The sequence below is a fragment of the Odocoileus virginianus genome, unplaced genomic scaffold (assembly GCF_023699985.2).
Source record: "Odocoileus virginianus isolate 20LAN1187 ecotype Illinois unplaced genomic scaffold, Ovbor_1.2 Unplaced_Contig_30, whole genome shotgun sequence".
NCBI classification, from domain to species: domain Eukaryota; kingdom Metazoa; phylum Chordata; class Mammalia; order Artiodactyla; family Cervidae; genus Odocoileus; species Odocoileus virginianus.
Window position 1 is genome coordinate 470,952 of NW_027224347.1, and position 25,656 is coordinate 496,607.

At 38.8% G+C, this 25,656-nt stretch overlaps 3 protein-coding genes across 3 annotated transcripts; 1 reads left to right on the forward strand and 2 right to left on the reverse strand.

Moving 5' to 3' along the window:
- Positions 1 to 2,889: 2,889 nt before the first annotated feature.
- OR51S1 (olfactory receptor family 51 subfamily S member 1) lies at positions 2,890 to 3,893 on the forward strand. The gene is given in 2 exon segments (XM_020892434.2): positions 2,890 to 3,724; positions 3,727 to 3,893. Coding segments are annotated over 2 exon segments (1,002 nt in total).
- A 5,596-nt stretch (positions 3,894 to 9,489) lies between these two features.
- LOC110136637 (olfactory receptor 51A7-like) lies at positions 9,490 to 10,443 on the reverse strand. The gene has a single exon (XM_070464585.1). The coding sequence runs from the start codon at positions 10,441 to 10,443 to the stop codon at positions 9,490 to 9,492; it is 954 nt and encodes a 317-aa protein (XP_070320686.1).
- A 9,385-nt stretch (positions 10,444 to 19,828) lies between these two features.
- On the reverse strand, positions 19,829 to 20,779 carry OR51F2 (olfactory receptor family 51 subfamily F member 2). Its single transcript, XM_020892433.2, has one exon. The coding sequence runs from the start codon at positions 20,777 to 20,779 to the stop codon at positions 19,829 to 19,831; it is 951 nt and encodes a 316-aa protein (XP_020748092.2).
- Between the last annotated feature and the right edge of the window lie 4,877 nt (positions 20,780 to 25,656).

A 25,656-nucleotide genomic window follows, 5' to 3' on the forward strand; every position in this document is an offset into this window, starting at 1 on the left:
CTTTTCCGGAATATAATTTTATCAGATTTTATGATTTATTCCATGTGATGGGTAGGAAAACTTTTATTATTTTGAAAATGTGTATTCTTTTTGTGACCATTGGGACTGATTTTATTGTACATTTGTTGAGTATTTGTATTTATCCTTATAAGAAAAAGAATTCATATTTTGCCAAATTTGATATTAGATTACTCATCTTTCTTATTTATTTGTAGTTTTTAAATGTATTTCAAATTCTAAACTTCATTCAGTAATGTGAACTGCAAATATTGTTCCATTTAGGGACACTGTGTTCCATTGTTTCCCTAATATTTTAACATCATATAAAGTACCATGGTTATATTAGATTGTTGGGGGGTTTTTTGGCTGTGAAACTTTTTATTTTAAGAATGAATCATGAGATCTAACCTCTTAAATTTTTAAGTTGGTAACTCTAGGTACAGAAGATTTCTAGAACTTTTTCATCTTGGCATACTGAAACTTTTTATTCATTAAACATAATATTCACCCTCTCCCAGCAACCACGGTTCCCCTCTTTGTTTCTATGAGTTTGACTATTTATATACTTCATATAAGTGGAATCATGCAGTATTTGTCCTTCTGTGACTGGCTTATTTCACTTAGCATACTGTCAGGTCCATCCATGTTGTATATTGCAAGTTATCCTTCATTCTTAAGGCTGAATAACCTTCTTTCTAGGCTTCCCTATTGACTCAGTGGTTAAAAATAAAAAATCTGCCTGCTAATGCAGGAGACACAGGTTCCATCCCTGCATCAAGAGGATCCCCAGGAGAAGGAAATGGTTACCTGTTCCAGTATTTTAGCCTGGGAAATCCCATGGACAGAGGAACCTGGCAGGCTACAGGCCACGAAGTCGCAAAAAGTCTGACAAGACTTAGTGACTAAGTAACAATAGAAACAGCCTTCCTTGTGTGTATACCATATTTTCTTTATTCATTTATCCACTGATTGACATTTAGGGTTTCCATATATTGACTATTGTGAATAGTGCTCCGAGGAACACGGGGGTGCAGATATCCTTTGAGATTCTGATCTCAATTTTTTTGAATGTATACCCCAAAACAGATTTATGGATCATTTAGCAATTCCATTTTTAATTTTTTGAGGAACACTGTACCATTTTCCTTGGTGACTGCACTATTTCACATTCCCAGTAACAGTGTACAAGGGTTCCAATTTCTTCATATCCTTGCCTACTCCTATCTTTTAAAAAAAAAAATAGTCATCTTAACAAGTGTGAGGTTATTATATAATTAAGATTTTATTTGCTGATGTTGAATATCTTTTCATGTACCTGTTGGCCATTTGTACGTAATCTTGGGAGAAATGCCTACTCAATTCCTTTTCTGTTTTTAAAATGGAGTTATTCCTTTTTTGCTATCAAGCTATAGAAACCCTTCATGCACTTTAGATATCAGATATATCAGATATATGTAGGTTACCTTTCTATTCCATTTATTGCTTCCTTTGCTATAAAGAAGGTTTTCTGTTGATACGGTGCCACTTTTCTAATTTTGCTTTCGTCACATGTGCTTTTAGTGTCATACTCAAGAAATTATCACCATTTCCTATGTTATGAAGCTTTTTCCTTATATTTTCATCTAGCAATTCCAGGTTTTATGTTTAAATCTTTAAACCTTTTTGAATTGATTTTGTTTGCGGTATAAGAACCAAGTACAATTTAATATTTTGTATATGAATACATTTGTTAAGATCTGATTTGGATTATTTGAAATTAAAATGCTTACAACATCTAAGTAGAGATTTGTGAGCTAAATATAGAATGATCTGGGGATATATTTATGATTCATCAATTTATAAAGTGTAGTTGAAGTCAGGAGGAATGCCACTGAGGAAAAAGGAAATAACCAAATAAAGATTCTCAAAAATACCAGTGTATAAATTGGATGGGACAGGGCATGAAGAGCTAAGAATATATATTCTGAGAGGTAGAACTAAAAAGAAAAGGAGAAAATGTTTCATAAGAGCCAAAGCTCATTGAGAAATACATCAGCTTAGAATATGTAAGTGCCCCTAGATTTAGTAATAAAGGAGTGAAAGTGAAAGAAAGTGACATAGCTGAGTTGTGTCCGACTCTTTGCAGTCCCATGGACTGTAGCCCACCAGGCTTCTCCATCCATGGGATTTTCCAGGCAAGAGTACTGGAGTGGGTTGCCATTTCCTTCTCCAGGGGATCTTCCCAACCCAGGGATCAAACCCAGGTCTCCCGCATTGCAGGCAGATGCTTTACCATCTGAGCCACCAGGGAAGTCATGGATGACTAATGAGAGCAGTTAAAGTGAACTGAAATGTGTGCTAAGGCAGCACAGAAGTCAGATTGCCTGGGACTGGGAGGAGCAGAAAACATGTTTAGGGACGTCCCCGGTGGTCCAGTGGCTAACACTCCATACTCACAATGCAGGAAGCCTGGGGTTCAATCCCTGGTCAGGGAACTAGATCCCTCATGCTGCAATTTAATTTGCATGTTGCAACTAAGATCCTGCATAGCCAAATTCATTTAAAAAAGAAAAAAAGAAAACGTGATCATAGGAGTATAGACCCCCTTCTGGGTGTTTTCCATTAAAGGAGGGACCAAATTAGGAAGAAATCTACAGTGAAAAACAGGGTTGAGGAAAATGGGAAAATAATTTAAGAGAGAATCAGAGCTTTGTGAACAGCTATAGAAAATGCTCCAAGGTAAGGAATGACTATGGCATAGATACTAGAATGAGTATGTGTATGTGTGCCTGGAGCAGGAGAGGGAGGGGGCAGGCAGTTTTAGAAAGCCTTATGCAAATGTGTCATAAGGTTAAATAAATCTTTCTAATCAGTTTTCAGTTTCCAGAGTTCAAAGTGGGATCCTGAAGTATGTCAGCATTTCTCATCCACTCAGCTCCCAATATCAGCACTTCGATGGCCCCCACCTTCCTGTTGGTGGGCCTACCAGGCCTGTCGGCTGTACCCTCCTGGTGGGCGATACCCCTCATCACTATCTACCTTCTCTCTGCCCTGGGCAATGGTGCTATCCTCTGGATCATTGCTGTGGAGCCCACACTGCACCGCCCAATGTACTTCTTCCTCTTCCTGCTCAGCATGTCTGATGTTGGCTTGGCCACAGCCCTGATGCCCACCCTGCTGGGTCTTGCCTTTGCGAATACTCATGCTGTCTCTGCCTCAGCCTGCCTCCTCCAGATGTTCTTTGTTCATGTCTTTTCCGTCATGGAGTCCTCTGTCTTACTCGCTATGGCCTTGGATCGGGCACTGGCCATTTGCCGCCCTCTCCACTACCCAACACTCCTCACCAATGGTGTCATCAGCAAGATCTGTGTGGCCATTGCTTTCTGATGCCTGGGTCTCCACCTGCCCCTGCCATTCCTCCTGGCCCATATGCCTTACTGCCGTCCACAGGTCCTGACCCATTCTTACTGCTTGCACCCGGATATGGCCCGTTTGGCCTGCCCCGGAGGTGGGGGAGCCGTCTACAGCCTATTTGTGGTCCTGTCAGCCATGGGCTTGGACCCTCTGCTTATTTTCTTCTCCTATGGCCTAATTGGCAGGGTGTTGCAAGGTTTGGGATCCAGGGAGGATCGCTGGAAGGCTGGCCAAACCTGCGCTGCCCACCTCTCTGCTGCGCTTCTCTTCTATGTGCCCATGGTCCTGCTGGCCCTCATTGATCGTCTCAGGATGCCAATCCCTCAGCCTGCCCATATCTTCTCTCCTATGTCCACTTCCTGCTTCCCCCATTGGTAAACCCCATTCTCTATAGCGTCAAGATGAAGGAGATTAGAGAGAGAATCCACAAGAGGTTGCAGCCCAGGAAGGTGGGTTGTGCTGTGAGAAGGATGTTACCTTCATGTTTGGTGGTTACCTGACACAAAGGTTTCCATGACTGAGAACTCAGTTCATCATGCATAAAATGTTATTCAGGTACACAAAAGTGTGTGTACACAGATATGTATTCCTGTCCCTTGAAGTGTGAGTGTGCATATTGATGAAAGTTTATGAGCCCTAGAGAAGGGGAGTGGTCTATTGTAACCCCCTATTAATATCACGTCCATGGCACAGAAAGGGTCAGAATCTAAGTCTTGTCACAATCGTTCAGATATGTAGGAGCGTGCTTTTTCTGCATGTTCACCAGAATTCCCCTTACCATTATTCTTAAATTTCCATCAATTTTATTAATGACAATAATATCATTTTACTTTACATCAGATTTTCCTAATAGAAACAGTGTCTTTCACACATCTGTTGGCTATTTGGTTTCCTCCTCTATGAAGTCTCTTCAAAAAGCTTTCATCCATTTTTCTACTGGATTGTTTATGGTTTTAAAAACAAATGTGCAAGAAATCCTTTATATAAAATCCTTTTTTATACCTTTGCCAATATAGTATTTGCCTATTTTCATTATTTAAGCATCCAAATCTTGAGTAAATACAGTTTTACACAATAAAATCTATTTTATATATCTTTATAATTTTTGTGTTTCATGTGTTGCTTTTAAAACTAGTGTCTTTAACCTGTTCTGCACATATTCTCTTAAGCCTTTTTTAAAAGAACTATTATAACAACTTTTCTTTCTAAGTTCAATGTTATGTTAACAAGGTAATTATGTACTTGTGGTAGCATCAACTATTAAATACATTGTCTTTTTCTCACTGAAATAAAAAACTACATATTTCATCTTTTTGGCTTCCCTGGTGACTCAGATGGTAAAGAATCTACGTGTAATGCAGGAGACCTGGTTCAACCCCTGGATTGGGAATATTCCCTGGTGAAGGGAATGGCAACCCACTCCAGTACTCTTGCCTGGAGAATCCCATGAATAGAGGAACTTAGCAGACCACAGTCCATAGGATTGCAAAGACTCAGACATGACTGACTAAGCAGCATATATGTCATATTTTAGGTGTGTGCATGGATATGGACTTTGCTTTAGAAATCTTTTTATGAAGTATGATATATATGTGAAAAAGCTGACTTAAAACTCAACATTCAAAAAATGAAGATCATGGCATCTGGTCCTGTCACTTCATGGCAAATAGATGGGGAAACAATGGAAACAGTGAGAGACTTTATTTTCTTGGGCTCCAAAATCACTGCAGATGGTGACTGCAGCCATGAAATTAAAAGATGCTTGCTCCTTGGAAGAAAAGCTATGACAAACCTAGACAGCATATTAAAAAGCAGAGACATCATTTTGCCAACAAGGCCCATATAGTCAAAGCTATAGTTTTTCCAGTAGTCATGTACAGATGTGAGAGCTGGACCATAAAGAAGGCTGAGCACTGAAGAATTGATACTTTCAAACTGTGGTGCTAGAGAAGACTCTTGAGAGTCCCTTGGACAGCAAGGAGATCAAACCAGTCAATCCTAAAGGAAATCAACCCTGAATATTCATTGGAAGGATTGATGCTGAAGCTCCAATACTTTGGCCACCTGATGTGAAGAGCTGACTCTTTGAACAAGACTCTGATGCTTGGAAAGGGAAAGAGGAGAAGGGGCTGACAGAGGATAAGATGGTTGGATGACATCATTGACTCAATGGACATGAGTTTGAGCAAACTCTGGGAGTTGGTGATGGACAGGGAGGCCTGGTATGCTGCAGTCCATGGGGTTGCAGAGTCGGACACAAATGAGTAACTGAACAACAACAATGTATGTGTCATATACATATTACTGATCTACTAGACTAGCCTCATAGTGTGATTTGGTTAATATGCAGTATAGAGTGATCCTCTCTCAAAAACAATGAAAAACTTTGAAGTTCTAATAAGAATTACATTTTAATAGATTAAATATAACCAAATCAGTATTCATAAGTTTCCACATACAAGAATTTATGTATTTCATTTATTAATACCTTTTTTACACTTTTCAATAAAATTATTCAGTTTATTTAAATCTATTTCTATGTAGCTTTTAAAATGTATGATGTGTTGCTATTACAAATAAAACATTACCCCATTTCTGTGTGTGTGTGTGCTTAGCTGAAGGAGGAAACAGACAGAACAGGCTCCATCTTGAAAGCAGGACTCCATCTTGGGCCGGACTGTGGACTTTGAGCTATATGCCCAGTATCTATGGAAACGACATACCAACTGGAAAACCAGACCCCCCAGATGGAAGAGCCCCAGGGCTCATACCTAGACTCTCCGTTGCCTAAAAGAATACCCTAATTATCTGTGTAACCAAATAGAATCATAAATTCTATTATGCTTATTGGGGTATGACCACAGGCCTATTGATAATTGTCCACTGTTAACTACCTAGGCTTAAGGCATATGAATCACGGGTTTAAGGCATACGAATCATGGGTTAACTTTGATTGTATCTTTCTTTTCCTTTGTTCAGACTAGTTTCAGGGAATTTGGGGAGGTGGGTTTGGGCACATACACTTAGGGTATATAAGGTTTTCACAAAAACTGGTCAGGGTCCTTGGCTAAGAGGAGACTCTGCCTTGGGCCCGCCAGTGTAATAAACTGCACTCCACTATCTGCATTGTCCTTCTGAGTGAGTTTGTTTCCCGGAACATGTGGCTACAACACAGCCATGTCTGACTCCTAGTAATGCCAAGGACTATAGCCTGCCAGGCTTCTCTCTCCATGGGTTTCCCCAGGCAAGAATACTGGAGTGGGTTGCCATTTCCTTCTCCAGGGGATCTTCCCAACCCAGGAATCAAACCCATGTCTCTTGTGTCTCTTGCATTGGCAGGCGGGTTCTTTACCACTAGCACCACCTGGGAAGCCCTTAACGTGTAACCACCTTGGGTGGTAAGGAGGAAAATTTTCTGTGGCCTGTACGGGGATCAAATCCATGACCTTGGTGTTATTAGCACCACGCTCTAACCAACTGAGATAACCAGACATTTCTATCTCCACATATATATTACTAGATTGAGAAAAACAGTTTTATCTTGCATTAGTATGTACTTTACCAAATTATCATAAACTTTTAGAAACATTTTTTTAATTTTTGTATTTTATTTGTATTTATTAATAGCATTCATAAGTAAAACTAGATAACAGGTAATGTTCCCCTAATAGTCATATAAATTATTTCATTTTCTTATTTTATTAAATTCATTGGAATCTCCAACCCATTATGAAAGTTTAAGAGTGAACATAAAATGCTGTTTCTCATTTTATTTAAATGGCATTAGTGTTTCACTTACTGGCACAATGGTTGACTGCTAGATCTTTGAATGAACTTTATAATGCTTAAATAGTTCATTTATGTTGCATTTAAAAAAAATTAATAAGCTTACTTAATGAATCCTATTAAATGTTTTTTCAACATTCACTAACACAGTAATTTTCTACTTTAATATGTTGAACAGTTGAAGCATCCTTGTTACTTATGATTATAGAAGAACACATTTTAAATGAAAAGTGAAAAAATCAAATTTTCAGGTCAAATCCATTTAGTGACAAGATAAGAACACACAGTGATACATTAGAATATATTCTAGGAATACAGAAGCAGTTATAGCCTCATATTTTAACAAACTATTCTTTAAGATATATATTCTCTTGATTAACTAATTAGATGTCAATCTTTCAATTTCACAAATGAGAATACTGAGGGTGAGATTTTAAGAATGCCCCAAGTCTATAAAATTAGTTACTAAACAGAATTTATTTTCAGGTTTGTCTTAATTTAAAACCCCTGCTACAAAACACTCTTTTAAAATTATTAAATGGAGAAACAGCTTGGTCTTGAAGAACAGTGATGAGGTCTCTGAGAAACTTTTTTTTTTCCCCCCAAAACCCACTCTTTCCTCCTCCCTGGAACACCTACCTCCATCTTCCAATTTATTTACCAAGAGTAGAATGTTGGATAGAAAGGATGTGGAGTCACATAGGCCTGGCTTAGAATCCTCAGTCCATTATCCCTGAGTGATTTGGCACTAGCTGTTCCATGTTTGTAACATAGGTGTAATAAGGATTTCATGCAATCAAGTCTCTGTATCATAATGTCTGAACATATAAAATATTTAATAAATGATAGTTTTTTGGAGTTAATCATGGAAATTAAAATAACTATATTTAAACTTGGTATGCATATTCAATCTGAATAAAGAACTTTACATTTGGAAGTTTCTTTAAGTTCCTACCACCTCATTGTATGCATAAAACTACTGAAAGCATTTGAATGGCTCTTTGTAACTTGGTGGTAGATGAGCTAAATGCAGACTCAGACTGCCTCCATGTGTTTATTACTTTACTAAGAGATGGGAGCAAAGAGCTCTTCATTTACAGCAGGGCCTCAACTGCTCTCTCCTGCCTCTCACTCTCTCCTGACCACTGGCCACACCCACATCAATCCTGTAGCATCTTTGGTTTTCAGTGCTCACTATTACCATTCGTAGCACTGTTCTCTCTCTGAAAATCATTCCACACCAACTTGAATGATAAGTTTCAGGAAGAACTCAAATGTCCTTTCTCCTCTCAACAGCACATACGGGGATAGAGATATTGATAAGAACTTCTGGAACCATAATTTGTCCTCTAATGTTTATTACACTTCTTTATGCTAGCCATTTTACCCACACCCTTTCATTTAGCCTATTCTTTTAGTTCAAATTGAGATACACCTGCCAAACATATACAGTGGATGAAGTATTTCATCTTGAAGAGACTTTAAAATTTGAATCATTCATAACTCTTTCCTTATGTAAATTCACAGTGTGTCTATAAGAGAGATGTATGAATGTTGATGATGCATATAGGTCTCCATCCTTTGTGCCCCAAGGATTTCCTCCTACAATTTCCCCCCAAATTGGCTTTAGCAAAAAACACACTAACACACCTTTCACTAATGTGAAAGGTTTCCCTTTCACATTACCCCAGGAAAATATTTTGTATTTTTCAACCATTAATGTACACACCAATCACCTAGGATCTTGTTAAAAGATTCTGACTTAATAGGCTTGAAGAAGGATGAGATCCTATGATTCTTATTATTTCCCAGATGCTGCTGAGGCACATCAGTGCACCACCCTTTGGTTAGCAAGGAAGAAAACTTACTTAGACAAACCTAGTCACATTGCAAAGGATTTAATGTCAATCACAAGGAGGAATCAAATGCTGAGAGGCAAATATAAAGATGCTAAATGGTCCAGAACCTTGCAGAATTCTTCCAATTACAGTTCAACTCCTACTTAGAAGCTTCTCTGATGTTAGACATCCTCTTTACTCTTTTACCTGAGGATAGATGTCCTCAGTCTCCCCCAACAACAACAGTAAACAGGATCACTACCTACTTTATAAATTGTAAATGTCTTCTTCCTTAATATCAAAAAACTGTGGTGTGTGACATCCCTAATAGATATTAATTGATTACTTAGTTAATTATCTAATATAATTAAGAACTCTAAAGTAAATGGAAGCATCTCCTATTTGGAAGAAATGTTGTCCTACTCCTAAGACAATTTGATGTAGAGAAAATGGAACTTCCACCTTTGCCTCATCATTTAGACTTCAGACCCAGGTTTTCCAATTTTTCCAGAACCTTCACTCTAATCTGCTGAGTTTTTACACAGTACAAGATGGGATTCATCAAGGGTGGTACCAGCAAGAATGCATCAGCTATCAGAATCATAGCCAAAGGGGACATATGCTTGGGAAGGCGATGCATAATAGCCAAGGTGATGTTGGGCACATAGAAGATGAGCACAGCACAGCTGTGGGACACACAGGTGTTAAGAGCTTTAAGCCATTCCCCGTGAGATGCAATACCCAATACAGTTTTCAGAATAAACACATAGAAGACAGAAATTAACATACTGTCTGACATCATACAGAGTGCAACGAACAGACCATAGTAGAAGTTAACTCTATTGTCAGAGCACGCCAGCTTCATGACATCCTGGTGGAGGCAGAAGGAGTGGGATAACAGGCGTTTATTACAGTATTTGAGTCTCTTTAAAGTGAAAGGAAGGGGAAGAACTAGGAGAATGCTTTTAAAAGCAAATGCTAGTCCAATGTGCAAAACTCTGGAGCTAGTAAGGATGGAGCTGTATCTCAGGGGGTTGCGAATGGCTACAAAGCGATCAAAGGACATGATCAGGAGTACAGAGGACTCCATTTCTGTGAATCCATGGATGAAAAATTCCTGAGCAATGCAGGCATCAGCAGAAATCTCCATGGTGTTGAACAAAAAGATCCTCAGCATGGTGGGAAGAGAAGAGAAAGACAGGCCCAGGTCTGATAATGCCAGCATGGGGAGGAAATGGTACATGGGTTCATGCAGAGAAGGCTCTGTCCTGATGACAAATAGAATGGTGCAGTTGCCCAGGATAGCCATGAGGTACATGAGGCAGATAGGGATGGAGATCCAAATGTGCACACCCTCAAGCCCTGGGATCCCAACCAACAGGAATGTGGAGACTGCAGCTTCTGAGGCATTGAGAGGAAGCATCATAAATAGGTCTCTTACATATCTGCTCCTGGTAGATAAATAATCGTATTATTATTCTCTTAGTTATATTTACTGAACACAACTCACTTTAGTTGTCAGTTAAATTAAACACAGTTCACATTTAGCTGTCAAGGAATAATGTTATATAACTTTTTCTATATAAAGAAAAATGAGTAAATTTTAAAAGGCTCTTCATTTTTATCTAAGACCTTTATACTCTTTGAGTCTATCTTTATTCCCTTATATACTTCTAAACAACTCTAGAAGTGTGTGTGTGTGTGCTAAGTCTCTTCAGTTGTATCCGACTATTGGCAACCCTATGGACTGTAGCACGCCAGGCTCCTCTGTTCATGGAATTATCCAGGCAAGAATACTGGAGTGGGTTGCCATGCCCTCCTCCAGAGGATCTTCCCAACCCAAAGATTGAACCCAAGTCTCTTCTGTCTCCTTCATTGGCAGGTAGGTTCTTTACTACTAGCGCCACCTGGGAAGCCTGTCTATAGAAGTAGTAGAGTGCTTTAATAACATTTTTATTTTTTAAAGCCATTGCATTTGGAGGTTTATGCATCAAGTAAACTAAATTGGAATATATTGCAATCTGGAAAAGCTATAACATCATGGATGTGGTCAATGGTCATTTACTCAAACAAACCACAGATGCTATAGTAAGAGGAGCTAAAGGAGGACTAAGTCTTATATTATTGTTCATGGCACATGTTTATGAAAATATAAAATCAATCTACCATAATCCTGAGGGTGCATTGTGTCTCAGCCTTTCAGATGTGGTTAATATTCCCTTGGCATGCGGTACATACCACAGTAGTTATTTGTTGCTGCCTAAAGACTCACATCCTTTCATGCAATTGCTACTGGTCCTGCTCAGAATAGCCACAGATTTTGCTCTTTTTTCCCTCTTCCAAGTTCTTTTCCCATTGTTCTTGGGTTCTCTGTGAATGCCCTTAAAGTGGTGACTTGACCTCAGGTTCTTATCTCTGCTGTTTAGACTTGGCCCTGCTCACACTGCTGGCATCATCATCACTGACACCTTGGGTGACCCTGCTTTTAACAACTCTATACCAGAGAAGCCCCAGTGGTACAGCTGACAGTCTGCCTTTGTGGGGGAATGGAATTCAGAAGCAGAGAGAAAAGGGATAGCCCCTTGTCCATTCTTACTCAATGAATCCCTTCAAAATGGGCAATTTCCAAAGTTCCATGTCTGAGGTTTTTATTGACAGGCTTCCAACCTAATTCAGGTAACTAAATAAATGAGCTACTGTTGATAATATCATTTTTTCAACTGTTCATTATGCAAATAGAAAGATGTACCCCATCCCACTTACAGACCCTAATCTTTTCAGCTATCAACACTGTCCCAAACATAATTTGATCCCTTGGCTGGAGAACCTATGAAACATTTTTATGTCTAGCCCCCTGGAAGGCATTGGGTTGATGCCTATAAATTGCAGAGTTTTCCTTGGAAAACATAAAAGCATCTTAAGGAAGTTTAGTTTGAATCTTCAGGACACCTGCCAGGCTCCTCATTACCTTATCCCAGAACAATGGTGGCAAGGTTTTAGATTATTCAGGTTCGGCAGCTTCTTTGCTCCAGCGACCTGCTGGGAATCTGCATCCTTATTAATGAACAGATACTGTACCCCTGGGAATACTGACTATGCTCGCTTGATCACTGTCTGTCAATAATAATCTCTCCTAAGAAAATGCAGAGAGCAAGTTTCTGTCTCACAGTCAGATTTAACTCCTGTGAGCCTGTTCCCACATCAGGTACAGGCTTTGGGAATGCCAGTCTCAGATGTTGGTAAGGCAGCCCGTATCCAGCTGTAGCTCCAAGATAAAGTGTATACTTAGCAGACTCAATGTGAGACTATCATAGGCCTTATGTAGGGCTCTGTCCACAAAACTTTATTTGGTCATCACAATGTTTAATTTTAGCTTTAATGTGAATGCATTTAAGTAGTTTATGAACTCTCAAATTTATCAAAGATTCCTCCTTTTTTCATCATCTTCACATTTACTGGCAACCAAAGGCATTTGATCTCACAAGCAAAAAGCCAAGGGTCACAAGTAGTCCTCGTATCTTGGACCCTCAACTTTAGAAGAGAAAATCAATTTTTATCTAGCCTTCAACTTTGAAGATTGAAAGTAAATAAAAGGTGTAATTTTGATAATATTTTATGGGATGACATGATTTTTCAGGCAGAGAATAGAAAATAAGATCTAGTAAAACATCTTACTCTTGAAAAAGTAAGAAGAGATAAATGAATCAGTTTTGATGAGCCAACAATGATGACTCTGTCTCCAGGTTAGTAGAAGAAGGGATGTGCTGGGGATGGGGCTACAATCATCAAATTGGGTCAGGAACGAAATTGAACAAAAGATTCCTATAAACTATTAATTTTGGTTTTCCACTCCCCTCCAAAAATGTTCATTCCAGTTGAAGCACTATATAAAGTAATCTAAATGTCTAGCCTTGATATACATATCACTCTAGGCTCATAATGCAATTATATGGCTCAAGTTCAACTATGTTAGTTCTTCCCATCACTTTTTGACAGGTATCTGAATCGTTTTGAGATGAAAATCTGTTGGTCTCCAGGTAACAAATTGGGACCAGGAGGAAAAGCAGCTGGAACCAAAAAAAAAAAAGTATGTTTTGTTTATTTGTTTGTTTTTTCAAGGAGGAAGGCAGGAGAACTCTGGACCTATGGGGTCTATATTTAAGTAAAAGGTGCATTTATCTAAGTAGATTTAGGTAAAGTCAGGTAAAATAGGAAATAAAATATATTATTTTCTTCCTATTTTCTTCTTCCAATCCAAATTGCTGCGCAATCCCTGACACTTTCATTTATTTTTTCCCCTTTTTCCTTTTTTTCTTATTGTTAATATTATTATTTTAATGGAAAAGTCCATGAAATTAACAATAAATATTTCTGATAAAAGGGACTGCTCTGAGTGGTCTTTCTGAGACCACTTCTGTATACATCATGTACTCATAGCACTTTCCCCATTGCTCTGGAGCTACCTTCATTCTCTTTAAAGCAGGTTGCCTATGAAAACCTTTTTCTGGATCATTTTTCTTCTCTGGGGTTTAAAATACAAAGGAACAGAAGTTTATAACTATATGACTCTAACTGACTTTATAGGGCTTCCCTGGTGACTTAGCGGTAAAGAATCTTCCTGCCAATACAGGAGACAAGGGTTTGATCCCTGGGTCAAGAAGATGCCCTGAGGAGGAAATGGCAACCCACTGCATTATTCTTGCCTGGAAAATCCTATGCAAAGAGGAGCCTGGCGGGCTCAGACATGACTGAGCAACTAAACAACAACAGTTGACTTATGGGGATTTAAAGGTGCAATACAACTTGCACAAAAAACAAAAAACGATTAATGTTACAGTACAACAGGCAGGATGGCCCAAACCTCACTCTGAAACAACCAAATCTTTCAACCTACAAACTCTCCAGGCTAGAATATCACGGTCTGAGTTTGCCTTGAAAGTCAGTTTTTTACAGTGTACAATTCAAATCGTTCAGCCTCTTTGTATAGGCACCGATGCAGTAAGCAGCCCCACCATTCATTTATTTCACACAGAGGAAACAAGATATTAGACTGCTTTAGGCCTGCACCATGTACCTCTTGCTTCTTGCCACAGGACTGACCCTGAGCAGTGAGCTTTTCATAAGTACTATTAGGTGTTCATGCTGCTATCCATTAGGTCACAAAGAGGCATACATGACTGAGTGACTGAAATGAACTGAACTGAACTAGGTGTTCATGAGGGCTTTCCTGGTGGCTCAACAGTAAAGACTCTGTCTGCTAATGCAGGAGATGCAGGTTTGATCTCTGGGTCCAGAAGATCCCTGGAGAAGGAAATGGCAACCCACTCCAGTATTCTTGCCTGGGAAATCCCATGGACAGAGGAGCCCAGCAGGCTACAGCCCATGGGGTCACAAAAGAGTTGGACACAACTTAGTGACTAAACAACAACAATAACTAAGTGTTCATGAATCTGCAACCCAGAAGTATGGGACAATCAACAATAAATAGGGTCAGTTTTGACCAAATAGGATCCAGTCGAGAAATCTCCCCCACTTTATTTTCCTGGATAGAGTATCAAGAAGCATATTTGATAAGGCTTCAGGGATGGATCTGCAGGATTTGCAATAGTCACCCATAATGGTATCTGGCTTACTGATTCGTCATCTCTCAGCTCCAGATTTCTTTTCGCCTGCTCCATGATGATGGTGTTGGATTCTGTGACTATTTCTCTTCTGTCAGTTGGCACAATGTTAAGACTTGTCACTAGAGGGTGGAATGGGAACACCAGAGCAAGAGGGGTTTTCTCTTCCTGTTTCTGAGTTGCTTGCAGGCCAGACTCACAGAACATGTTAATTCCCCACTGCCGGGCATCGTGAGGCTTCTTCAGTGCTCAGTTCCAGCAGTGCATAGCTTCCTCCAGCATTTACACCCTGAGCTTGTTCTCCAGCTCTCCAATGGGACAGCAGGCGTATAACCAGGGGCCCGGCCAGAATGGACCAGCATCCCAGCTGAAACAGCTTCCCTACGTCTTCTGATTAGCCTTGGCTATGTGGTTGTACATTGAGTCAGTACAGGGTGAGCTGTCTAGCAACCTGGCCACGGAAACCTCCTCCCAGAAAGGCATCCTGGAACTACCTCAGGCTGAGCCTTAGGCAGCCTCTCTGTATTCTAATTCAAGTAACACCTAACAGTCATAGGCTTCTCTGGCATCTAGAGTTCAGAGTGTCAACTAAAACAATAATAACAATCTAAAAGTTTGAGAGTTGTGGGTTTTTTTTTTTTCAGCAGACATACTGAGGACTTCAAACCCATGAGGCAGCATCTCAAGTAACTGAGAAAACTGCTCTGAGGAGTTGCGGAGGGGAGGAGCCGGTAGCTAGGACATATAGGAATTTTGCAACAAAGGCAGGTAGTCAGATCAAAAGATTACTGTTAAAAATAGACTAGTCATCTCAAGCTACAGAATTTAGTCATTTTCTATATACAGGAAGATACAAGAGTCTGGGCATGTACATCTCAAGTATCTGGGGCCATATCTTGGGTTTTCTCATCCTGAATTCCCTTAGGGCTCACCCCACTGTGAGTGGCTGCAGTCTGGTAGCTGCTAGATTGCAAGTATTCTTTGTTTCCTTTCTGAGTTTTCACTGCTGACTGTGACATCCTTTGTTTGCCGTCCTGGCAGGGAATATGCTATTTTTTAAAAGGCTTGGCAACTTCCTGTAGAAGACCTTCCTTGACTTTCCCAGAGGGCAGATTTTTGGCAAGCCTCCCAAATAAGTCACTTTAGTAATCTCACAGGCTTAAATAAAAGAGAGGAAGGTTCTTCCTTGGATGCCCCACTTCAATTCTAGAAGTAGTGATTACTCCTTATATCTTCTTCTCTCATAGGTTCTTTATATTTCTCTTTTAACTTTTACTAGCCAATTTCCCCACTAGTATACTTCTTAGTAACAGAATTCTTTATATTAAAATTTCTCTTTTCAAATCACTGTGTGGTCTCTGTCTCCTATTGGACCCTTAACAACACAGCATCCAATTTAAAATAAATTTATTACCCTTCCCTCTTTGACTTCAGTTGTTTCTCATGCATGTTTGCTGAAATCACATTATCAATAACATGGTCGGTTTATAGCCAAGAATCTATTGCCGGTGGTCAATGGACTGACAGTGATTTCCGAAATGCAACAGTATCACAATTACTAAGACTCTCACTTGTGGTCAACTGGATGAGATTCAGGTGGAAGGTGTGATGTTAAGTTACATGATGACTGTGCATCTTCAATCTAGTCTCCCATTTTTATCAAAAAACATTTGCTATCAAGATTATGGAATGAACTGACGATATCTGCACTGAAAACCTTAGGTAGGAAAATTATTCAATTAGGACAGATGCTGACAATTCAGGGCATGTGTGGAAATCAGAGGGCCACTATAGGAACTTTTAAGGAAACCTTTATCTCCTGCACCCAAAGATGATACAGTTAGAAAAAGATCCAGCAGATGGTGTAACTGAAAGAGTAACAGAGTTTCAAGGCAGCCCGAATATTCAGTTTTGATACATTGTCTTTCATTAAGTCAGAACACTGAAAAATACAGGGAATTAAAAACTGAGGAAGTAATGTGATCCGCTGCTGCTGCTGCTGCTAAGTCGCTTCAGTCGTGTCCGACTCTGTGCGACCCCATAGACGGCAGCCCACCAGGCTCCTCCGTCCCTGGGATTCTCCAGGCAAGAATACTGGAGTGGGTTGCCATTTCCTTCTCCAATGCATGAAAGTGAAAAGTGAAAGTGAAGTCGCTCAGTCATGTCCCAACTCTTAGCGACCCCATGGACCGCAGCCTACCAGGCTCCTCTGTCCATGGGATTTTCCAGGCAAGAGTCCTGGAGTGGGGTGCCATTGCCTTCTCCACCTAAGCATACTAGCTAGAATCAAATGGACACTTGTAAAACTGGATCTTGAAATTGTTAGATTTGAGACTGCAGAGGAAGTGACTTGTGGTATAAGTTGACATAGAGAATAATTTATTGACATGAGGACTTTCATACATGATTGGAGTTCACCATTACATCAAATAAGCCTGCAAACTATGATAATGCATTGCTGAGATGGTCGCTTGAAACTTTAACATGATGATTTACCTATAGAAAATTAGGTAGAGATGTCATATCTGCTTGGCAAAATATATAGAAATCTAAAGGAGGTGAAAATATTAGAATGGATTTATCATGTAGGACCAGATAATTTACCACATGACTATTTTCCCTGGAAGGAAACAAAGGATATTCCCTCAATGAGGCAATAAAGTGCTGCTGCTACTGCTAAGTCACTTCAGTCGTGTCTGACTCTGTGCGACCCCATCCCTGGGATTCTCCAGGCAAGAACACTGGAGTGGGTTGCCATTTCCTTCTCCAACTTTTATGCGTTGGAAAAGTGAAAAGTGAAAGTGAAGTCGCTCAGTCATGTCCAACTCTTCGCAACTCCATGGACTGCAGCCTACCAGGCTCCTCCATCCACGGGATTTTCTAGGCAAGAGTCCTGGAGTGGGGTGCCATTGCCTTCTCCTCTGTTGCATTAGATGGTACTTAAGTGAACAGTGACTAGGTATTACTTGAAATACATTTAAAACAGAGAACTTCTCACCATCAGACTGGAATCAACCACTCTAACAGAAAGCTATGACTCCTCAGATTTAAGTCACTTCACATACTGGGTAGTCATCAACTAGATGAGTCTTTGTTCCCTTGATGAAATAACCTGTCATGTCATTATAGGTATGCAACTACAACAGCAAGAAATACCCAGGTCTTTCCCCAAATAGACATATGTTGATTTACAAAAGTTCTTGTTCACTGGGGAAAGACAAATACCCAGATTCTTTGAAGACTATTGGATATAGGATGTAATATCTCACTGATAATAAGAAATCAAACATACCATCATGTTCTTCTTTGGTTAAAGTATGAGATTATTGAAGCAAAATGATTGATGGAATTCTGGACCAAGTTTATCTCAGAGTGAACCTGATGATCTTCAGCCCTACCTGTGGTTATGCCATAGATGCCTGAGTGTATAACTGACAAGATTACATTTAGTAGCTGGTGAAATCTCATGTTGTTACTCTATCTGGGACGTTTAAACCACTAGGGTAGGAAAGACAAAGTGCAAGGCCCCATTCATATAATTTATTTATACAAAGCACAAATAAATTATGTGAATGAATGGTTGTCCTAGAATCCTATGGAATCTCTCACTGGTTTTATGGGTGGATTGGTGGATAATTTGGTGCTGAAAGAAAACTATAGTCACTCAGTCATGTCCGACTCTGTGACCCTGTGGACTGTAGACTGCCAGGCTCCTCTGTTCTCAAGATTTTCCAAGTAAGAATACTAGAGTGGGTTGCCATTTCCTTCTCCAGGGGATCTTCCAGACCCAGGGATAGAACTTGGGCCTCCTGCATTGCAGTCAGACTCTTTATGGTCTGAGCCACAAAATATAATACAACAGCAAAACAGTCCCACACATGGTGGTCATAAAAAAAATGATGAAGAAAAATTCTCATAATTCACAGTTCTCTTTGTTGTCAACATTGTGTAGAAAGAGAGGTTATCTGATTTATGTGGATATACATGGACTTCTGTAATTTTCTGAAAGGTGTGGATAGTTGGTCATGGGATAGAACAAGCAACCTTGAAAGAAGAGAGAAAAGGAAGTCTGTAGAAGATGTATGTGAAGTACATCTTGAAGAGGTCATAAAGAGTGAAAATCTTTTATCTCGTGCTGAAAGTGAAAGTGTTAGTTACTCAGTCATGTCTGACTCTTTGTGACCCCATGGACTGTAGCCCACCAGGCTCCTCTGCCCATGGGATTCTCCAGGCAAGAATACTGGGGTGGGTTACCATTCTCTTCTCCAGGGTATCTTCCCGACCCAAGGATCAAACCTGGGTCTCCAGCATTGCAGACAGATTCTTTACCGTCTGAGCCACCAGGGAAGCCCCTTACCTCATGCTACCACCCACCAAATCTCATGCTACTACCCACCAAACTGTACACACCTAGGTGGAGGAACTCGATAACGAAGAGGAGAGAAGCTACATAGAAATATCACTTGGCCTTAGCTCCACTGCTGCTGGTCCAGTGGGCCCATAGATGGAGCCACAATGGCAGAGCTGGAAATAAAGCATGAGCCAAAAGTATGAGCTCTCTTTTCTCAAGGCTGATGATGGGGAAACAGTATAATCCTCACTCCTGGGATGTTAGAAATGTTATTACAAGTTTTTAATGTTCAGCTAATAGCAGCATAGCTGATCCAGAGCTCTTGATATGACATTTTACATTCACAGGTCCCTATAACATAATAAATGGCAAAGATAAATTTACCTACATAAGATACAATGTTAAGTTACACTGATGTGTATTTTAGGATCCATTCTATAGTGCATCTGTTTTGGAAGCATGCAGGGAGTTGAGAGTTTTAAGAAAAAAAGTTCAATTATTAGAAGTGCTTTTTGTATATCATTCAGAAAAGAATTGGCTTATTAGTAAAGCTTCCTACATAAATGAGCTGCAGACAGAGTCTATGAATATTTTATTCAGGCCTCATACTACTTTCAAATATATATATTTGTTTACATACATTATTTCACTTTATCTTAAAAACAATAATTTAAGTGGTATTAATATGAACTTACAGAATAAGAAAACTAAGCAAATATCATACAACCTATAGGTTGAATAGTTTGTACTGTTGGAGGCATATCTAGGCATTTGTTGGACAGTTACACCATTCTACCAAGGCATTCATTCAAAGCACTTAACTCTGAGACAACTAAAGATTAGATTTGGATTTGCTTCTGAATTAAGACCTTGATAACAGCCTTTTGAATCTCCTTAGTCTTCACACTGTAGATGATAGGGTTGAGCACAGGAGGAATAAGCAGGAAGATATTGGCCATGATGGTGTGGACAAAGGGAGGTGCTGAATGGCCATAGCGATGGACAAGAGACAGGCTGATGAGAGGGATGTAGAATATGGCAACAGCACTGATGTGGGAAACGCAGGTGTTGAAGGCTTTCTGCCTGCCCTCTATGGAGGCAATGCTGAGGACAGATCGGATGATCAGGACATAGGAGAGCAAGATACCAGGACAGTCAAACCCTGTCGTGGAGAAGAGTGCAAACAGACCAAGGATGCTGCTGATTCTGTTGTCTGTGCATGAGAGTTGAATGAGATCAACATGGTAGCAGTAAGAATGTGAAAGGACTGTAGAACTGCAGAAGGACAGCCTCTTGACAAAAAGCACAACTGGCAACATGACAGCAACGTTTCTTGTCAACATGCTCATCCCAATCTGGGCGATCCTGGCATTGGTGAGGATGCTGGTGTATCTCAGTGGGTCACAGATGGCCACAAAACGATCAAAGGCCATGGCCAGCAAAACCCCAGACTCCATGAAAGTAAATCCATGGAGAAAGAACATCTGGGCAATGCAGGCGTTTAAGTTGATCTCTCGGGCTTCAAACCAGAAGACCCCAAGGGTAGTGGAAAGTGTGCACAAAGATAAGCTCAGGTCTGTGGCTGAAAGCATAGAGAGGAAATAATACATGGGCTCATGAAGGCTCTGTTCACGGAGGACCACAAACAGGATCATGCTGTTCCCAGAGAGGGCGACGGCATACAGGAGACAAACAGGGATGGACACCCAGATCTGCGCTGCTCTCAGTCCTGGAATACCCGTCAAGAGGAAGGTCAGAGGCTGAGTACTGGTATTGTTGAGGACCCACATAATGAGGGGCTGAGAAGACAGGGGTATTTGAATAATTAAACATAACACATGATAAAAATGTAGCTTATCATTTAGACACTCTGAGAGTCACTAAATTGCTACTGCTGATCTAGGAATTTTAGTATTTTATGAGTTTTATAGAGCCACAAGTTTCTTTTTCTGTCCCTCAGTATTTCTCATTTTTGAGAATTGAAGATTCCCTGGATAATTTTACATCAAATTTTCTTAAGTCTATATTTGTCTTTGGTGGCAACAATAACATAGTTCAATCTTTCCTAACTATAAAAGTTCCCAGTCGAATACCTAAACAATATGCTGATAAATCTGGCTTCCAGGATTTTTAAAAAATAATTTATTGATCATAGACTAAAGACCCAAAAAATCAGCTCATATTTGAAATGTGGATATTATTAGGTTTTCCAGGGATATATTCAGAAGTATGTAAAGAATCTGACTGCAATGCAGGAGACCTGGGTTCAATCCCTGGGTAGAGAAATCCCCTGGAGAAGGGAATGGCAACCCACTCTAGTACTTTTGCCTGGAGAATTCCATGGACAGAGGAGCCTGGAAGGTTATAGTCAATGGGGTCACAAGAGTTGGACACAACTGAGTGACTAACACACATATGTCTAAGACATCCCATATATGTGATGATGGGCCAAAGAATCACACTAAGAAAAATTAGTATATCTCTCATTCATTGAAATTTCCCTTTGTTGTTGACAAATTCTAGTAAGCATTATATGATTTTACCCATACATTAACTCTCGAAGGAAGGTAGTATGTATAAATGTATATATGGCATATGAGTAAATGAAGACTTAATTAAATAGTCCCCTGATTAATCTTTAAAGATAAAGATAACATTGAGAGAAACCACATATTTAGGAAAGGTGAAGGAAAGAAGGAAAGTATAAAAGGAAGGAAGGGAGGGAAGAAGAAAGGAAGGAAGAAAGAAAAAAAAAGACAAAACTTGCCATTATTTTAACATAGTCCAGTAACACCTCATTTTGATAAATCTGGCAAGTTACTGCTAAAATGGCTTCCCTGGTAGCTCAGTGGTGGTAAAGGATCCTCCTGCAATGCAAGAGACATGAGTTCTATCCCTGAGTTGGGAAGATCTCCTGGAGAAGGAAATGGCAACCCACTCCAGTTTTCTTGCCTGGGAAATCCCATGGACAGAGGAGCCTGATGGGCTACAGTTCATGGGGCAGCCAAAGAGTCGGACGTGACTTAGCGACTAAACAACTACTACTGAAACACAAAGAATGACAAAGGCTAGCATTTCTTAAATACAAACCACGTGACAGATGTGATTATCTTCATATCCATAATCTGATCTAATAATCATAACTGTCCAGTCAAGTACCAAAAAAGTTATCTTTTTTTTAATATATAAATGGGGGAAATTAGTGTATTTATTTATTTATTATTTAAATAATTATTTATTATTATTAACTAATATTTATATATTAGTTAATATATAAATGGGGAAACTGATGTTTAAAGTGATTAAGTTAATTTTCCCGAAATTATGGAGTTAGACATAGAAGAGCTGAAGTTGGAACCTTCACGTATGACCCCAGTGCATTTATGACCTCATTCAATGAGGCGGAAGCATGCAGAGAAGGGGTCTCTAACATAGTCTGACAAATGTCCATGACAAATATTTTTTAGATGCTTAATTTCAGACACATAAAATGTTAATTCCATGTCAGTTGTGTGGGTATGATGCTGCTTAGGCTTCTCAAGAAAAGAATCTCATCATTAATAGTTCTGTGTGCAAAGGGCTCAGAGAATTAGATATTAAGGATACACCCAGTATGGAAGACAGTGCCAAAGTATAATAGAACCGCCAAAGTCAGTTGAATCATTTTGGTGACCATCTTATTTATCCACCACTTACACATTATTCTGACAACACCTTCTTTCTGAAAATTTTCTCTCTATATATATTATATGGCAAAAGTCTCTATTATTTTTCTCCTGCCATTCAACAACTTCCCCCTGAACCCCCAGCAAAGGATTCCGTATCAATAGCAACATTTATTTATTAAAAATCATCTCTATAATAGAAAAATATTAATGAGAAAAAAATATTTTAAACTGAATAAAAATGAGAGAAACACATATCAGAACCTGTGAGGAATGCACTGGAGTGCAGTATATTAACCTGAAAAATATACATTTATTAGAAAACAATGATGGGCTTCCCTGGTGGCTCAAATGGTTAAGAATCCACCTGCAAGGAGAGACCTGGATTTGATCCCTGGATTAGGAAGATTCCCTGGAGGAGGGAATGGCAACCCACTTCAGTATTCTTGCCTGGAGAATCCCCATGGACAGAGGAACCTGGAGGGCTACAGTCTATGGGGTTGCAAAGAGTCAGACACAACTGAGCGACTAAGCACAGCTCATATTGGTCAAACCCTCATTGTTTTAATGAAACTTTCTTTTATTCAATGCAGAAAGAAATGATATAAAATATTTTTTGTTTTCAGCTTAAGATGTTAGGAAAATATTTAAATAAAATTCAGAGAAAAAATACAGAAAATGAGCACAAATTAATGCATTAACAATAAAACCAAAGTCGATTATTTAAAAAGAAAATATGTGAATTTTTTCAAGAAAGTTTTAGAAAAAGCATGACTAACTGGATGAGAAATGATAAGAACAGAGAGGTAAAAGTTTATAATAGAATAGTATGCATAAGTACAATACTATATTTGGCAACAAATACAAAATAGATAACATTTATAGAAAAGCAATCACCAAATGAGCCTGTGCTATCCATGGTATGACTACACCAACCGAGCAAGGGAAGCAAATGATGATTTTCTCAAGAGATGAGGAGGAAATCAGAAAATTCAATGGCAATCTGTGATAAAATTCTTAATATTTAAAATGCAAATAGTGTTCCAAATGAAAGGTTTCTTTCAGAAATTTGGAGCAAATGTATTTACCAGTGACCTGTGAAAAGCAGATTTATTAAAGTTAGTGACAAGATAAAGATTTTTTTAGGGAGGGGAAAATTTCCCCCCTACCCATACTGAGTTTTTGGCTAATCTAGTAATTAAATTGACACCAGGCAGATTAACAGATGAAACGCACGCGCACACACATTAAATTTGATTTCTACATGTGGAGTGTGTGAGGAAATGACCAGACAAAGAAACTTAGGCTTGGATGCTTAATTAGTGACACATCTAAACTGAGTTTTGGTTTGGGGTGGTAAATTAGTAAAGAAGTAGCGAGGTCTGTCTGTACAGCCTTCTGGGCTCTGAATTCCCTGTCTCTGATGATAAGGTCCTCTCTTTACCCTATAGTATAGGGAAGGTTTCACATGGGAGATTTATTTCCTAATTTCAGAAAGAAAGAAGACAGTCAGAGTGTCCTTCTTGCACTGGTTGTTTCTAAAGTAACTTTTAATTCAAAATAATCAACATGCCATTGTAATGTATTTGGGGATGGGCTACCCTGAGCCCCAACGATATTTGTTAACACAACTACTATTCAACATTTAATGGAGCAGTCTTCATAAATGAAAAAAACAAGTAAATAAAAGGAGATAGTGTTACCTTTGAGACAAAGCAAAAATGTCTTTATTTAAGTTTTAATTAATCATTTAAAGAATAGACTGAAAACTCTTAAAAACAGAATCTGCCAAAGTGATTGTATAGATGATCAGTATCACAAATGAATAGCTTTTTTCTGCCACAGAAGTTAACCACTGAGAGTAAAGTCACAGATATAGAAAACAAACTTGTTACCAGAGACTAAAGGTGGGATGGGGAAGGGATAAACCAGAAGATTGAGACTGATAAACTATCATGTGTAAAATAGATAACTATTAAGAACCTGTTATATAGCTCAGGGAACTCCACTCAATATTCTATCATGGCCTATATGAGAAAAGAAATTTGAAAAGCATGGACATATGTATAACTGATTCACTTTGATGTACACCTGAAAATAACACAACATTTTAAACCAACCACACTCCAATAAAAATTTTTTTAAAAAAAGAAATTAACTGCTGGGGAAATTTTATAAAAGTAAGGATTTATTTATAATAGTTACAAAGCTATAAAATGCATTTGTATGACAGAAGTTTGTGTCTGGCAGAGATAGGGGAGGTCTGTAAAGATTTACTGAAGAACATTAAGTCCTTTATGCCTATCCTAAAAGTAAGAATGAATATTCAACAGTAAAAAGATGTGAATTTTCCCATTAACACTCCCATAAATTCAGTGTTATCAGTCAATAACACAAAAGTTTTTAATGAATAGTGACAGATGTATTATAAAATGTGTTAGGTACTATAAATGTGCAAATATATTTGGTATAATATTGAAGCAACACAGATGGGATATCCTTTGATATGTCAAAATGTAATGGAAAGCTATTATAATTTAAAAAATGTAATGGTCAAAGGTTTAAAATTATACACCCCCAGAATAGAAGAGTATTTCCAAAAAATGTATAAATGAAGATAAAGAATATATTGACAATGGCATGTTACATCACCAGGAAAAATTTGATATGATAAATAATACTTGGTCAGTTGGTTAACAATTTATTAAAATATGAAAGGATTGCTATTTCACACATCTCTGCACTTGGGTTAAAAATTCCAAGGTGGAAAAAAAGCTATAATAATTAACATTAGAATAAATAGGGAAAATGCATATTTTTTCAGGGAGTGCCTTCTTAAATAAGATGAAATGAATACAGTTAAGTAAAATACCAATACAGAACACACTACGTTAAATACAGCTGGTTACAAAAGATATGTGTAAGTAAAATAAGTTGTACAGCAAATATACACATTAGAATGCCAAGGCCAGAGAACACTGCTGCATCTGATTTAAAGTAGA

Bases quoted from the DNA above. Each gene is read 5' to 3' on its own strand.
- LOC110136637 (XM_070464585.1), bottom strand. From the start codon at position 10,443: ATGATGCTTCCTCTCAATGCCTCAGAAGCTGCAGTCTCCACATTCCTG.
- OR51F2 (XM_020892433.2), bottom strand. From the start codon at position 20,779: ATGTGGGTCCTCAACAATACCAGTACTCAGCCTCTGACCTTCCTCTTG.